Consider the following 16431-nt stretch of genomic DNA (forward strand, 5'->3'; position numbering starts at 1 on the left):
CTATGATGGCTACCGACGCCACAGTTCACCGTGAGCGGTGGGCATTTGAACGAAATGAACGTTGGTTCGAAGAGACGCTTCCACATCTCGGGGAGAATCACTTCAGACAAGCTTTCCGTGTCTCGCAGACGACATTCCGGTACCTTGTGGAGTCGTGCAGTATCGCCTTGGAGCGCCAAACAACGAACATGAGAAAGCCGTTGTCTGTGGAAAAAAGAGTGGCCGTCGGGATGTATCGGCTGTGCTCAAGCGCTGAAGACCGAACGATCGCCCATCTGTTCGGCATCGGCCGGTCAACGGTGAACGTCGTATTTCGGGAGTTTTGTAAGGTTGTCACCGAACAACTTGAAGCAGAGTGGCTTCGAATGGTCCGGCGCCACGAACTGGAAAAACACGTGAGGGAGTTCTTTTTCTTCACTGGCTTCCCGCAGGCAATCGGCGCTCTCGATGGTTGTCACTTTCCTATATCCCCGCCAAAGGACAACGCAATCGATTACCATAACTACAAAGGCTGGTAGGTACCTTCGAGACCTCTACGCTGGCGCGAAGTTAAAAAATTAATTCACTTTTCAGTGCGTGATATATTGTGAAATATAAACGATTGTTTTCGATCGTTACTGATTAAGCTTTAGCAGTAGTAGCTATGAAATACATAAGTATCTGCAAATAACAATCACCAAAGTTCAGGTTGCCTTTATTTTCTTTTCTCTACCTGCAGTGTGTTCAGAATGGTGCATTTCTGGAATTTCCCGCACTAGAATTTCATAACTGCTACTGTCAACTGTGTGTGCGTTGTCTATACATAAAAATGTATACATAGGCCAAACTAGTCGTGATGTTTTGCTGAATGAACGCTTTCCTTATAAACAACTTCCAGCCATTTGCTAAAAAGTGTTGCATGCATGTGCTAATTTTGCCTAAAATGCCTTTACTGTACAAACAGTGTGAAGGTATCATGACTTGTCGTGCAAGAGCCATAGCTAGAAAATTCCTGCGCGCATGAAGTTTTCCTTTGTGGCAACAAAAAAAATTATCGGCAAGCATGCATGCCGGAGCTGTCATGCTGTGGCCTGCGCCTGTTGCGCAACTCGCACAGTTGTTTGAGAAGTGCTTTTCTCAACATGGCTGTTTATGACAGGTTAAAATACTGCAAAGAGTAGTGCCCACTGTTATGCATGAGCAAGACAACATTTGGCGCTTGTTTCTTTTATACAGGTACAGTGTAATACTGCTCGCCCTGGTTGATCACCAGTACCGGTTCCGGTATATCAATGTTGGAGCTCCCGGCCGATGCCATGATGCCAACGTGTACGGGCGATCGAAGCTGCACACACTTATTGAAAGCGGACACCTTGATTCGCCTGTGATTATGATCGAAGGCGCTGCTATAACACCACTCATTCTGTGTGACCAGGCATTTCCACTGACTGCAACACTGCTTAAGCCCTTCCCAAGTGCATCACCTGGCACCCCCGAAGCTGCTTGCAATTATAACCTTTCCAAAACGAGACGCATAGTTGAAAACGCATTTGGACGCCTGAAAGCTCGTTTTCGTTTTGTCATGAAGAGGCTAGAATGCAAGTTGCCCAATGCTAAACAAGCCATTAGGGCCGCATGTGTTCTTCACAATATCTGTGAGACATTCAGAGACCCTGTGGATCCTCAGTGGGAACAAGATGTGCCTGCATTTGATGAACTGTTTCCACAGCCGTCGCGCTCCACCACTCAGTCAAGTGAAACAGGACACAGTGTTCGAGCTGCTCTGGCGCAATACTTCTGGAGACGTGCTCAACAGGCCACATGACCAGCAGCATTGCACCACAGCAGAGAAGCAGTGTGTGTGTGTGTGTGTGTGTGTGTGTGTGTGTGTGTGTGTGTGTGTGTGTGTGTGTGTGTGTGTGTGTGTGTGTGTGTGTGTGTGTGTGTGTGTGTGTGTGTGTGTGTGTGTGTGTGTGTGTGTGTGTACTTCGAAGAGCGTGTGAATATGAAAACAATCATGCTCATTGACAAACATGCAGGCATTGAACATTTACTTTTTGCCGAAATCCCGCAAACACGCCAAAAATAAATTTTCACGCTGCGCACTTTCTTCCTGCAGCTGAATCTGCTTCTCTCTGAACTTTTCTTCTTTCTGCATGCCTTTTTCTAAACATAGACGCAGCTGCCGTTGCTCCTCAATGAGCTGCGCAAGCAGATTTGCATTCGATGGCTGCCTCTTTCTCCTTTCGCGAGGCCCCAGTAAGCTCTGGCGACAAGCATTTTGCTGGGGAGTCCCAGTTTGTGAAGGTCCAGCGTCAACAGGAGATGAAAGCGCACGACACGAAGTTTCTGATGGTGTTTCAGATGCGTCATCCTGTGTAGGATATGCCATATCCTCATTCATGTTGGCGGCTGCGTCCCCGTCGTCTCCGCTTCTGTGATCATTCTCCATTTGGTGGATGATCTGAAATGGAAAGTGACGAGCAATTAATAATGCCAAAACCATTTTGAAGTACTCTCAGTGCAAACAAACTCGATCTGAATGCACAGGTTATCACAAAGTCAAAATACAACACACTAAGAAATGGCTATTGCATGCACAGCCACCCGCACACTTGACACAAATGCTCGAGCACGTGGCTTGCACTGACATTAGAGCCGCTGAGTGCCGACTGCTGGGTCCAAGGCCACGCTGTACGGTGCACTTGCGAAGGCTGGCGAAAGCGGGTGCCTTGCTGCCACCCCAATATGATCTCAGACCTAGTGGCAATATGTTGATGGAAGCCACGCGCTCCAGCGTTTGTCTTACGTGTGCGGTGGTGCATGCAACATAATTCTGCCAAAGCCACCATGTGGCCGAGCTGTATGACTTGGCCACGGTGTAAGAATAATATATTTAGGTGTTGACACTGGCCGCCCGCCGCGGCGGAGAGCGCGCACAGATTGTGTTCGCCCTCTAGTACATGCGCCGACCGCAGCGGCGCGGGGGCGCTGCGGAGCAGAGGCCCTTCGCTTTCGGTGCGGCAAGCGGCGTGCCCAGAGCCGTATATTCCCTTCTCCGGCGTGCCCTGCTTTAGGTGCCCCTTTTAGGCTGCGTTGGTCGATGTTTTGGGCTGAGAGAGTGCATCACAAGCTGTGAACACCACGATCTCAGCTTCCACGTCGTCAGCTTCCATCGTGGACGAGCAAATTTTGCGAGAACTAGCTTTTTGTGTCGCGGTTTGGCACAAGCCGGATTGACAGTTGTGGAAACGCACGTGGTGGCGCGGGCCGACGCCATGGACGGTCGTCGCGGCCTATGTGCATTGTGTCTGTGATCTGTTGTTTGTTGCTGTGACACACCTGTCAACTTCAGCCGGGTCCAGAAGTCTGCTAGACGCAATTATGGGTAAGAAGTGCTTCGTACCCAACTGCAGTTCGGGCTACCGGAGTTGTCCGGATCAAGTTTCACTTTTTAAAGCTCCGTCGGAGCCTGCTCGCTTAGAACTTTGGCGCCGGGCAATTCCCAGAGCAGATAGGATATTGCAACCGAGCGACCACGTCTGCGCGAAGCACTTTCCCGAGCATATGATATCAAAATCGTACTATGCCGAGTTCAATGGCAAGCTACTTTTAAATGTACCGAAGAAGATCCCGGTGCTGTCGGCGAATGCTGTGCCCAGTATTTTTCCCGGGTGTCCGAAATATCTGACAAAACCGACAAGGTCAAGAAAGCCTCCTAGAAAACGACAGTCTACGGCCACGTGTGGCGATCAGTCAAGCAAGCGGCCCGCTCCCGCCGCTGTCGCACTGCCCGTTGGGACGGTCTGTGAAAAACAAAAAGGCACCGATCCATCATCGAGCCCTCAGAAGAAACTGCAGACATGTGAGTGGAGTGATCAAGGAACGTGCCCTTCTCCCACCATGGAACTTGGAGGCACCTCCTCAAGTGCCACCTCCGTCTTCCTTGGCGTTCATGACGTTAAGGTTTGTTCTCTTCTGCACTGCTCCGGGTACTTAATATTCTAGGTGCTTAGTGTATAACTTTCTGCTAACCGTATCGGTCCTCCCGGCATGCCATAGATACCTATAGGTGCCCCTGGATAACGAGATACAGTTGCTTGCAATACAGGTTAATAGTAACTGCCCAGCCCAGGACATTAAATAATTTAGCTGTTGTTAACATACAGCATGATTAAGCCCTTAGCTTATGAAGCAGTCCGCGAAACTTTTGCCTGTAGCTTTTTGGGTTTGGCTGCTTTTGATAGTAGCATATGTTTTATAACAATACCTTAAATCCATTTCCACTGATATAATTTCTCTCATTTTTCGTCAGGACAACCGCGCGAGTCCACATCAGGGTGGTCCAGATGGATTGTGTCACGTCCAGACTGAAGCACCATTGGCAGCATGCAGCAGCCTCGGATTAGTCGAGGAAAGTCACGAGGGAGTGTCTGTCAGCGGCCAAGATGAAAAGGAACCGCTCACATTTTCATGTCTCTCGAGTTATGTATCCAGCATTCAACTTCCAGGAACCTCGTGGGCAACACAAGTTGTTGATAGCTTTGGTGTGGAGGCTGTAGTCTTCACGGAAGTGGCTTTGGCGAAGAAACGCGACCAGGCACCTTTCCTGAGGAAGTCATTAGATGCTACAGTTTCATCCAGCGGAATGCTGTCACTGCGTGCCTTCATTTATGGTCACCCTATAACTGTCAACGCCATAAGCGGCGATGTTGTTCCATGCGGCCTAAGCGACTTGGAGAGTGTGATTCACAAGTTTCACAACCTGCACGTATGCGCTGGTGGCCCCGGTGGCGAGATGTACCACAACATCCAACCCGAGTGTGCATATATCGACGCATGTGGCGTGTGGCGGCACAGAAACTGCATGTTATTTTCTGAACAAGCAAGTTGCGACCGTTGCGAAAGATTGAAAGACACACTCCGGATACATTACTCCCGTATGAAGAAGAGAGGAGAAATGAAGCACATTCGTCTTTTAAGCAGCCCTTCCAAAAAAGCCCGCATTGACCTTTTGCGGAAGGCAAGAATTTCCTGCTACAGGTCCAAAGTGCGACTTCTAAAAGGAAAAATAAAGCTTGAGGCGGAACTGAGCAAATGCAAAGCCAAGCTTAAACAATTAAGTGATGAAACACTTGACCGCATTTCTCGTGATGCGAACCTTACTGAGGCACAGCAGCTTGTGTTAAAGGAATGTGTGGCTGCTGGCAAGACTGGTTCTAAGAAGGGACGACGATACGCGGACAGCTGGATCCTGCTTTGCTTGCTCCTTCATATCAGGTCACCAGCAGCCTACAGGTTCCTACATTACAGACTGCATACTTTATTATGTCACCGGTTTTTTGTGCAGAAAGATGCGAAGAGTTACTAGCTGCGCTGCTTGCTTGTCAGCCTTCAGCGTAAAAAATAATTCTTTTGCTGAAGCAGCTCTAACAAATGTGAAGACCAGAGGGGGTCTTACCCACCCTAACGTCAACATATTTGACCTTCTAAAGCATACGGAGCGGTTTTTTGTTGACTATGCAGACTGCCACACGGTGTACTGGGACACCATAGACGCAGTGATAGATACATACACGATGACATTCCCATGTGCTGATCACAAGGAAGAAGTACTCGCACAGCTCCTCCACTATTACGTCAGCATGCGTATGAGGCAGCATTGTAAGCACACCAATGCAGTCATGACAAAGCAGTGTCAAGAAAAAAAGAAACAGGCCAAGCTGTGCTCATCCTAGATGATAGAGGATGATTCGCTCAGTGTATCGTCCAAATAAACGAATGCAGTGATCATCACAATTGCAGTCACGGTCTTGGCTCTTGATTACACGAAAGTAGCCCAGTAGGTTGTGATTCACTGTGTTTTGTGCGTAACCTAGTGACTACAGGAAATCACATCTCTCAGAGAGGCTACTTGTAGTAATAAATTTGTTTGTTCAACAGAATGGCTATTCAGGCCGCATTTGAGCAAAAAAAAAAGCAAATTGTGCTGTTAATATCCCGAAGGGGCATATGGGCATTAATAGATGCCGCAATGGAGGGCTCCAAACTTAGACCACATGGGATTCTTCACATCACACAGCACACGGGCACCTTTTGCGTTGTTTCGCGGCCACCGCAGCCGGCATTACACCTACGTTCTCGGGCCTAGTGCTAGAGACAACCACTCAGCATCGTCGGTGCCGACCTGAGGGATAAGATTGGCAGAAACAACGCCAGTGGCATTTCCAGTAACTAATTGCGTTTCGCGTACCTAATTGTGGACTGCACTTGCTATTAAAAAGCCGCAAATGCACACTTGGATTTTTGTTTTGGTCCCGGCGTTCGCGTGTATAGCGGCAGTGGCGTTCTGCAATACAGCACAAGAGCGCGGGTTCTATTCGTGGCTGCGGAGTAAGTATTTCTGATGCAGGCGAAATGCGGAAACGTCCTTGAGGTTTCTGTGCAAATTAAAGAACTCCAGGTGGCCGAAGTTAACCATGTTCTCAACACGGCGGTCATCTCGCAGCATTGGCGCAATACACTGCTCAAGCAATGTTTGAATGTACGCGTAGGCTCTTCAGGCCAAATGTGGGCGCGTTGAGTCCGACCTTTTATATTTAAGAGGCAGTGTAGTTAACTATGCTCACAGCAGTCGTGCGGATGAACGAAAAAAAAATTTGCTATGAACGCATTTCGATAACGAGCTCGGAAGCAGCACAGGGCTGCGTCCTCGCTGCTGTTCCGCCCATTCATGCAGTCTCAGCAAGAAAAACACGAAGTAGCCCAAAATTATTGGGTGTCGACAGCAGTTTCAATCCTTCGTTGTCTTGCCACACTTCACAAATCACGCGTACACGCAGCGGCACCGAAAGATCCCGTGGCATCTGCATTACGGCTGCCGAAGCTCGGCGACTAGGGGCCCCGGGTGCGTAGCGCCATCTGTCAGCGTTCGAGAGAAGCGCAGGGAGCGGCGAACAAGTCCTGGTCGCGCCGCCGAGCGCAGTGTCAACACCTAAATGTATTCGTACACCGTGGACTTGGCTCATGGCCTCACGTAGTCTTTCTCTCTGCTGTGCGCTGATGTTATACAAGGCTTGTCTGAGTAAAGGCTCAACCTTGCTAAGTGGTACGTTTGTCAGTGACAATATTCGGTACCACTTATTCCATGAATTCGGACTATCGCTTTCCAAGCATTGTAAGCAAACCTTGCAGCACCAAACATGTTAAATTGCCACCATTAACACATATATCTACATAACAGGCAGATTTGTGGACAAGGGAGCCATAGCGCTGCCGAGATGTTACTTCTTTTTGACCATGGTCAGTGACCAGCGAACTTCGCCAGGCAGTTCAGAAGCACCAAATATCGGCGGCAACATGCACCCAAGATGTGCACATCTTACCTCCTCCACAGTGTTGCACTGGCTTTCCACCATTTCCCGCTGGTTATTCATTGGTAAGGCACTGAGGAACTTGTGAATTTCCCAGTAATAGGGCCAAGTGACACGGCCTTGCCCAGTGCCCTTTTTCTTGTTGATGTCTCTGCAACAATAAAGGAATGAAAGGAAATATGAGGCATGTTTCGGAAAATAAACAGCAGTTACAAAATACGTAAGAAGAATTTCCAAACTGAAACAATTAATTAAATTCATGCCAATCTTTACGAATGATTGACTTATATATTCAGGGAAAAAATTCTCTACGGCGGTTTTTCAAGGATAAACGTCCGCGCATATTTGTTGGTGTTCATACATATGGCATGAACGACTTCCGCCCTACAGGACAGGCTAAAAAAAACGAGAGCTCTCGCCAGCCGCTTCGGACCTCTACGGGGCGTCATTGCGTGGTCAATGCCCGGATCTCTCTGGGTTCGAAACCTGGTGGTAGCACGTCTTGTCCAAGTGAAGTGGACACACCGTAAACAAAAACAAAAAAATAAGTTTGGACACCGAAAGGGCAATTAAACCGGCTGTAGATATCAATAAACAAAACGAGAGGCGAAAACGAAACTTGGCGGCGGGTAACAGATGATGTTCCCGGCTTATCTGCCGAACTCCGACGACGCGACATCGATGTCCGAGTCATCACTGCTCGAAAAGTAAAAAAAGATCGCTTCTACGATCGTCGGGATCACGCGAAACTGCTTCCTTTCGAGCGCGCGCGGGTCCGGATGTCGACGCCGTCATGCCGATCAACTGCACCTCGACATTTGCCCTCGCGCGTCCTTTAAAAATCCGCGCCACCCGGTTAAAATGTGAACCGTGCAGAAAAGGAAACACTACTTTGTACACAATCACCCAGATGGCGCTACGAGTCCAGAAGCGCAGCGTTCTTTTTTTTTTTTTTTTTTTTTTATGTTGGCGCTTAATAACGTCAATCGCCTGTGACTGGTGTCTAGTGCCGTGGTAAGGAAAGAGTAAAGTTCATATAGCGTAACCTAATCCGCCTGCGCCGATGCATGGGTCGTGCTTTTCTCTTCAGTCGCTTTAACCAGCAAACAATGCACGAGAAGCTATAATTCGTTTCAAAAGTTGGGCTCAGTGGAGCAAAAGCTTCGAGCTGCCCACAGCGGCGCTTACAAAACAATGACACGCGCATGCGATAGAGCCCCGCCTTCCTGACGCGCGCAGTCCTGCTTAAATGAGTTCCTGCCAAAATACACTCACCTGTACTTGTTTGCTAGATTTTCGATCTTTGTCTTCGTCTCTTTCAAAGTCTTGCTGATGCCAGCATCGAGCAGCTTTTCAGCAATCAACTGGTACACTTGTGCGTTGCGCTTCGCCCTTCTTAAGTCATGGAGATGGTCTTCCCATATTTTGATAAGGGCGAATGTCTCCTCGGGTGTCCAGTGCGCTTTTTCTTTCGGGTCCGCTGCAGCTGTAGCCATGGCACCGCACGTCCAACACCGACGAACCACCACCACCACCACGAGAGTACACAAAACCACAGCTAGCCACCATAGCACTGCTGCCGTTGCTGAACAAACATACAATATGGCCGACCGTCTCGACAGACTCCTCATCCCCGTGCTCCTGATGCCAAGAGTAATAGCGCTTGAGCAGAGCCAGTGGTGAAAATATCATCGCGGTAAAAATAATTATTCGTTTTTATAAGTCTCAATAAATATCTTCTGGCTTTGCTGATGCACGCATTACTTTTTCGCATTGCATGTCGCTGTTGTCGATCTGGGGTGGAGAGTATACATTCGGTTCGAAATCGAATGCGAATGAGTTCTCCGAACTCATTCGATGGGAAGTGTCATTCCATTCGAATGACATTACATTTTCCCGTGTAAATCCCGATTATTGGGACTACATGCGAATGCCATTTGATTCGAATGACATTAAATCTTCCCGTGTGACAGGGGTATAATACAGGCTGTGTTGGCTATAAGGAGACCCGCCCGCTGGATGACGTCAAGCAGGTCCCGGCCACTGCTGTCGGTGTGGCTCGATCCCCACGCCGTGTTGTGGGAATTGAAATCCCCGCAAATCACGAGGTCGCCTCGCATTCGTTGCGACAGCCGGACGATCAGCTCCTTGTCCCAGCGGCCGCCGCAGCACGCGTAAACACTCGCGACGCACGTGTCGGTTGTTCCGATTCGCACGGTCACCGCCACGCACTCGACGCCCGTGCACGGCAAATCGTCCACCCTCACCACGGCCTGAGGGAGCCCAGCGCGTACGTAAAGTGACGCGCGAGATCGCCCAGCCGGATGAGCGGAATCGGTACACGAAATGGCCGTGCATGACGCCCGCTCGCAGCCAGCAGCACTGTGATAGCTGACGAAGCCTCGCAGATTGAGCTCTCCCGGGCGAACGTGGGTTTCTTGTAAAGCAAGCACGTCGCATCCGTCCGAAAGAGCCCCATCCGCCAGCTCTGGGTGACGGCGGCGCATCGAACGAACGTTCCATTGAACGATGCGCGGCCGTTGCTCCACTGGTGTGCTAGCCATGCTAGATCAGGGCGTCATTCATTTCCAGTGCTGCGACACACATGTGACGCGCTGGGGAGTCGGCAGGTACCGATTCCAAAAGTGCACGCAATGCCGACGCGAGCGGCGTTATGACGAGGTCACCGTGCATCGGGTGTTGTCGTGCTGCGGGGTTGGGCGGGGCTGCTCTCGGCGACTGGCTGGGGCGCTGTGTTGCCGGCCAGCACGTCGCGGAATGATCGGCCCGGCTGAACCGTCTGCGATGGTCGTGGCTCGGGTTCGCGCTGTCCTGTGGTGGTGGTGGCCGGCTGCTGATTCCGCGCTGCAGGGGCACTGCTCCTCGCGAGAACCAAGGCTTGTCGGCGCGTGATGCGCGGCACGGTTCTCGCGAGTATGCTCGCCACCCGCCGCTCGAGCTGCCAGTTGGGGCAGCGTGGCTCTGCTGACTCGTGCGGGCCCCGGCAGTTAATGCAGCGGGTCCGCCTTGAAGTGCAGGCGCTCGTCGCGTGCGACCCCGCGCACTGGAGACAGTGTGGGTCGCGAGAGCAGGTTGCTGTGGCATGCCCGAAGAGTCCGCATCGACCGCACTGCAACGGCCGGGGTAGCTGCGGACGCACGTTGCGGCGCTGCTTAAACAGGTGTACCTCCTCCGGCACGTCTCTGCCAGCGAAGCGGAGTGTTGCCACATCGCCGCTCCGGGTGACGGCGAGTACGGGCACCCGGCTCTCGAGCCCCTCAATGATGGAAGGTCCATCGATCGCCGGGTCCACGTTGAAGAGCGTGCCCGTGCAGGAGTTGGCGACAAGTGCCTTCGCCCTGACGGGCACGTCGCATATCACCCGGACGGCGAGTAATGCAGAGAGATCCGTGCCGGGCAGCGCGTCGACGTCCACGACGTTCCGTCGAAGGTTCGGCCGTACTCGATGGGTCCCTGGAACTCCAGCGAGGAACGCCGCAATCGCCTCGCGCGATGCCGCAAGGAAGTGGGCCTTTCTTGCGAGTGGTCGGTAAAGGACAGTTTCCCGTCCTTCCGTGGCCGGTGCTGTGTCTTGTACCGCAGCAGGGGCGCTTGAGCGTACGCCCATAGAGAAAGGAATACAACAAGAGCGGACACTCCCATAGAGCCCAGCGGCCGAATTGATTGCAGCGCACCAAGCCGTGGGTGTTAAAACCTGAAGCACACTTCCGGTTTCGTTTTTGTGCGCGCGCGTTTTGAATACTAGCTGGTGCGCGTCACGCCGGCTCCGTTTTATTATTTTTCTTTTTGCTTTCGCAGCTAATATTTATTTATATATTTATTTATTTTTTATTACATATTTATTTGCAAATCATATTATAAATTTGATTGCGAATGATATTCACAAGACTCCAGAATATATGTTCCACGTGCAATTTCATAAAGACGCAAGACACCTTGTGAAATGAGGAAAAATTAACGTTTATTTTATTCTTTGTAAATGCTCGTCGCGGGCTTTTTGTGCATTCATCCAACGTTGTGGCACCAGGTAAGCAGCAGTAGTTTCCGCAGGAAGATCCACCAGACGACGCGAGCTGAAAAAAATTACAAGTGTTATTTTGGTGTTAATATGCAAGAATAATGCCAGTAGAGGCGAAGCGTGCGAAAGTGGTGAGTGGGCGGGATTACAAACAAATGCAGTTCGTATTTTCACACTCTGCGTAGAAAATACCCGACTCATGCAAGCAATACCGTACATACCAAAAACACATTCTAATTCCAAGTATTCCCCTCTTCCCAATATTTATTTCCTGCACTTTAATAGCACCAATGCGCGGGCAACGGCGCGTTTCGCGAACTTGGCTACAACCGACGCGATAGTACGCTACGAATACACAGAGGTGGCCACAACACAGGCTCTCAACCAGAGCATGCTGGACGCTCGCAGGATTCCTTCTACTCGCACTCAAGACAAAGTGCGTGGGTGCCGTCCAGAAGACAGAATTTTCGAGTCACTAGTTCGTGGCGTTTGAGCTCCTTGGCTTATCTCTTGTGCGTTCTGAAGGCGCAAGCAACGCACTCCCGTGTTATCACTCTTGACGATTGCTCGTCGCGTTTTCGACAAGCGTGGGTACCGAAAGAAGGCTTAAATTGTTGCGGGGACATAAAAATTGCCACAATCTTGTCGCAGTAAGATTCAGTACGCGCCAAACTAACTGTCACCACGGCCGAGCTGCTTTTCGCTGCGTCACAACAGGCGCGGCGAGCGGGCCTCATAACATAAAAGTATCGAAAATAATTTTCAGCAATGTTGGGCGTCAGAGAAAGAAAAGCGCCATGAACTAGTGAGTGCATTAAAGCACGAAACCGCGCACTACGGCCGAGCTGATTTTCGCTAACCGAGTCACAGCGCCAGGCGCGCCCACTGCGCTCGAAAGGTAGCCCAAAAAGTAATGAAATTAGTTTCAATAATGTTGGCAGTCAGAGAAAGCGCCAAAACTTGTCGCAGTAAAAGTCAGTACACGCGAAACTGCGTCACAGCACCCTGTGCGACTAGCGTAGCCAAAAACTACCGAAATTTGTTAAAGTAATATTGGGGCTTCTAGGAAGCGTCGCAAACATCTCCCAGTACGATTCATTAATTCAAATTAACTGCTCCACGACGGCCAGGCTGTTTTTCGTTAACTGCGTCACAAGTCTAGCCTAGGTGCCGGGCAGTAATCCTAATTGCTTGAAGTGCGTCGCAGACTGTCGAACAAAGTATCTCACCTTGCCGTAGTCCAATAGTGCAGTGCTGCCATGTCGAAGTTCCGAATGAACGCAATAATTTGCCGGGAGGCCACCAAACCAGGCTAAATCCCAAAATAGAAAAACAGGGTGACGGGTGCCCGAACAGTCCAACGCTCAGATGCGCGGCTGGTCTCTCGCTTCGGCGGTGTGTCTGACGAATGACGCAAACATCTGGCTCGTCATTCGCCGGTTCGCCTGTCGCTAGGCAACGGAAGTAAGCCGCAAAGATTAATTTAATTTATACGCAGATATTTTTAATTTTTCCGAGAAAGAATAAAAAAAAATAAAACAATTTCTGTTGATCTCACTTCACATTCTTCTTTTTTTCGATGCTCGCGCCCCCAATTCGTCGGTGTTAATACTATAGCGTGACGTGTTTCCTGTTTCCAATTTTCACCGAGTGTCCGCTCTTGTTCAATCCCTTTCTCTATGCGTATGCGCCGTGACGTTGCTTGTCGGCGCATGCGCTGTGGGGCTGCTCTCGGGAGCGTCGCTCGCCGCCGCCGCGTTCGTGCTCGCCTCGGTTAGAGTGTACTAGAACATCTGAGTGAGATGAACGAGGCGCTGGCTGTCGAGAGAATAGAGGGCGCTGTGATCGAAGTGGATTGGCTGGGCGCGCCGGCAGACGCGGCGCAAGCTGTGCGCTGCGGCCCCTTCTGCGGCGTCTTGGCTGTACGGGTTGATTCTTTTTATTCAAACAGGGGTCATTGGCGCAGTACGGCACAAGATAGGCCCCTAGGTGTTTCGGAGCGCTTGTAGTCGCTTGACCGTCCCCTCCGTGTGCGCGTCAGGCGAGTTGCAACTGCCGCGCACTCCACAAGTTCGCGTGTGTGTCTGGCCTGGCAGCTTACACGGAGTCTACCATAACTTTTGTTCTTCGAATACTGATGAAATATCCGTCGTCATGCAAAGGTAATAAAAAAAGTCCTTAACCAGACGATGTGTATTAGGCAGTGGAATCGCGAAAGCATGCTGTCAGCGCGAGAACGAAATAGATTTACGCGGAATGCATGGACGCGCACAAATATAAAGCGCAGGAATGCGTTCGGGCGCGATTCCAAATGAAAGTCTCGAATCGCAGAGTCGAGAAATGTTACAAAGTCGGAGCGCTCAAGGGCCCCCGCGTACGCAAATCGCAACAGCTGAGTGCAAAACTGGGATTCGAACACCACTCAGCGCTCAGTTTACTTCTCTCTGAACCTTTTCGTTGTGAGCAGGCAGGCTATCACTGACCAAAGTTCTGTTGTACAAGCAAAATATTTTCTTGGTGTTGCACAAGGATGAATACATTTTTGGTTATGGCAATAAAAGGCCGTGAAACATGCCAATAATTGGACAGGAATGATGTATATTATAAACCACTGATGGCAAGTGCAACTCAAATGCAAAATATGTCAACATTTATTTCGCGAAAGCAACCAGCAGTACTGCTTGTCCGTGTCACAGACACCTGCGCACTTTTAGGTGCTTCATCCTTTGACGCCTTTCATCATTTGATTTGTTTAGGCCCTTAATCAGGAAGTTGAGCCGTGTTACAATATAAAACTTCACAACCTTGCACTTTACTTCGCCTTCATGGATTGTGCATCCAATTGTTTTTGTTCTGGTCCTGAGCAGTGACAGCACATCCAGAATGCTGTCAGCATGTAATTGATTCATGCTGAAGCAGCCCGTAAAGGCACTCTCTAAGTAGTTAATGAACTCAAAGAGCTCTTTAGATGGATACAGCAGTCCACCTGTGTCAGCGAAGCTGGTAAAACCAGAGTGCAGGTCTGACCTCCCCTCTGCATTGCTCACAAGCAAAAGAGTGCGACATGCATCACATCCAGTTTTTTTCACAAATTTCCTGGCGACATATCCTGCCATGTGGTAGATAAGGCGCGAGTCACTTCTTTTTTGAACTAGACTTTTGTGCTCACTGGGAACACCGTTGCCTTTCTGGCTGGCAGCATCCTCTAGGGAATCAAGGTCCCCCCTTGAAATATAGCTGTCAATTGTGTCTTCCAAGGTTGTGGAATTTGACAGGTCTGTGTTTCCTGTGTCAAGTAGCGCTGTGAGGACTAGTGGCTCAACACTGGCACCATCAACAGGTCTGGCCAGGCTGTAAAAGCTGAGACAGTTAACAGTTATCAAGAACTGCTCAGGTGTAGGATGGTCATTACACCCTGATGACTGCCGTACAACCCCGAACAAGTTTTCAACTGGATCCTGGCTTAACTTGGCCGTCATTAAGTACTTAAATCCAACTTCTTTGGTTAAATACTCCAAAAGTCGCAACACTCCAGACAATGTCACTCTAAAGCCGACAGCCGTTGTCTTGCTGATGAAGCCAACCCCGTTGACGGTGCACTCCTCCCACTTAGTGATGTATTTTATTCCAGGAAAGCCGACAACGCAGCAACACCTCTTGAGTTTGGCCAGAGAGCTTCAGACTTGTAGCGCGATGTCATTGTTTTGATCAGTTCGTTGATCATTCTGAAAAAAATAAAGATCTGCTGTCACTACAGGTTAGAGCAATACTATTTTCACAACTGAAGACAACTTTTTGTCGCACATGCTGCCTTATCACATGCACAGATTGAGAGTACAAAACACGTTACCTGAAGAATTTTTCCGTAGCATCTATGGCTCCTTTTCCATAACTTGATTCAAGTCTGTCCTTATAATGATGCAAGCCACGCAACACGCGGTCACCGAAGAGCTGGAACGCGAGGGTGACCCGCATTTTTTCAAAATTGTTTGGGTCCAGATGGCTTAAAGTCAGCCCTGGCATCGCCTTCAGCGTCACATTATCTTTGTCATAGTCATTATCTTTGTCAGGTTCCGCTCCCAGGCTTTCCTTCGAACCGCATCTTTCGGGACGCTGAACAACGACAGCTTCTTCTCGGCTGGGACGCCCGCGTAGCCGGTGCGACATCCGGTGCGTAGCAGTGACGATGCCTTCGATTAGGCATGCCACACACTTTGATGGTAACTGCAGGATAAAACAGTGATCACAAAAGAACGTGCTACGCAAAGAAAACCGCCGCCGCTAGCTGCTCGAGAACATTCCTGACGCTTCGTCTGCTCCGGCGCAACCCAATCCACTTCCCACGAAACACGCAAGCAGCTATTTGATGTCTAAAAGATGTCTTGAACGGCTAATTCAAAAGCCTAGTAGCTGTCTTGATCAAGGCATTTTGTAGCCGTGGACGTCTAGAAGTACTTCAGTAAGCCCTGCTAACGTTACGCTAAAGGTTGGCTAATGGACAGCTTGACAAGAACAACTGAAGACTTTTATCAGACATTCGCTCAAATTTTTGCGGCAGCTGTTACAGTAACATGACATTCGCCCACAGTCACAATTTATTTTAAACGAGGCATGGACATCAGAAAAAAAGTTTGTATTGTCGGATAGAGTGATGCAGAGGTAGTTTTTCCAGATGTGAACCATGGGAATAGTGTAGTAAAGCCTCAGTGGTCAATTTGTGCTTTTTAATTAGACCAATCAATTGAATGCCGCCTGTCAGAATTATTTTGCAAATAAAACAAGATCTGTATTGTATGCTGATATAATTCTAATGTTCACTCATTGACCTAAACAAGAACATCTCTGCGTGAAACACGTCATTATTGACAAAACTTCGCCCTGCTGGGTCTCCACCAAATTGAAATAGTTTCTAGCAAAGAAAAATTTTGTCAGTGATGCTGCAGTTCAGGCAAAAATTACATCCTGGTTTCAGCTACAGGGGGCACAATAGCCACTGTGCTGCAATGAGTTAAGAAATAAAGGATAGTACACATCTGGAAA

At 49.5% G+C, this 16431-nt stretch overlaps 2 protein-coding genes and 1 long non-coding RNA gene across 4 annotated transcripts in view; 1 reads left to right on the top strand and 2 right to left on the bottom strand.

Annotated features, from left to right (window-relative positions):
* LOC129386498 (uncharacterized) overlaps nt 1–16431 on the top strand; it is a 188249-nt gene that overhangs the window by 110861 nt on the left and 60957 nt on the right. The gene's annotated exons all lie outside the window — the stretch shown is intronic.
* On the bottom strand, nt 1945–9132 carry LOC129386514 (uncharacterized). The gene is made up of 3 exons (XM_072287547.1): nt 8628–9132; nt 7365–7503; nt 1945–2443 (listed from the first exon to the last, which is right to left on the bottom strand). Exons 1-3 carry the CDS (start codon nt 8981–8983, stop codon nt 2030–2032), a joined length of 909 nt encoding a protein of 302 aa, XP_072143648.1. The 5' UTR covers nt 8984–9132; the 3' UTR covers nt 1945–2029.
* LOC126537945 (uncharacterized) lies at nt 11310–12987 on the bottom strand. Its single transcript, XR_007600870.3, has 2 exons — nt 12621–12987; nt 11310–11446 (listed from the first exon to the last, which is right to left on the bottom strand). It is a non-coding gene; the product is annotated as an uncharacterized lncRNA (long non-coding RNA).

The sequence above is a fragment of the Dermacentor andersoni genome, chromosome 4, assembly GCF_023375885.2.
Source record: "Dermacentor andersoni chromosome 4, qqDerAnde1_hic_scaffold, whole genome shotgun sequence".
In the NCBI taxonomy this organism is placed as follows: Eukaryota; Metazoa; Arthropoda; class Arachnida; order Ixodida; family Ixodidae; genus Dermacentor; species Dermacentor andersoni.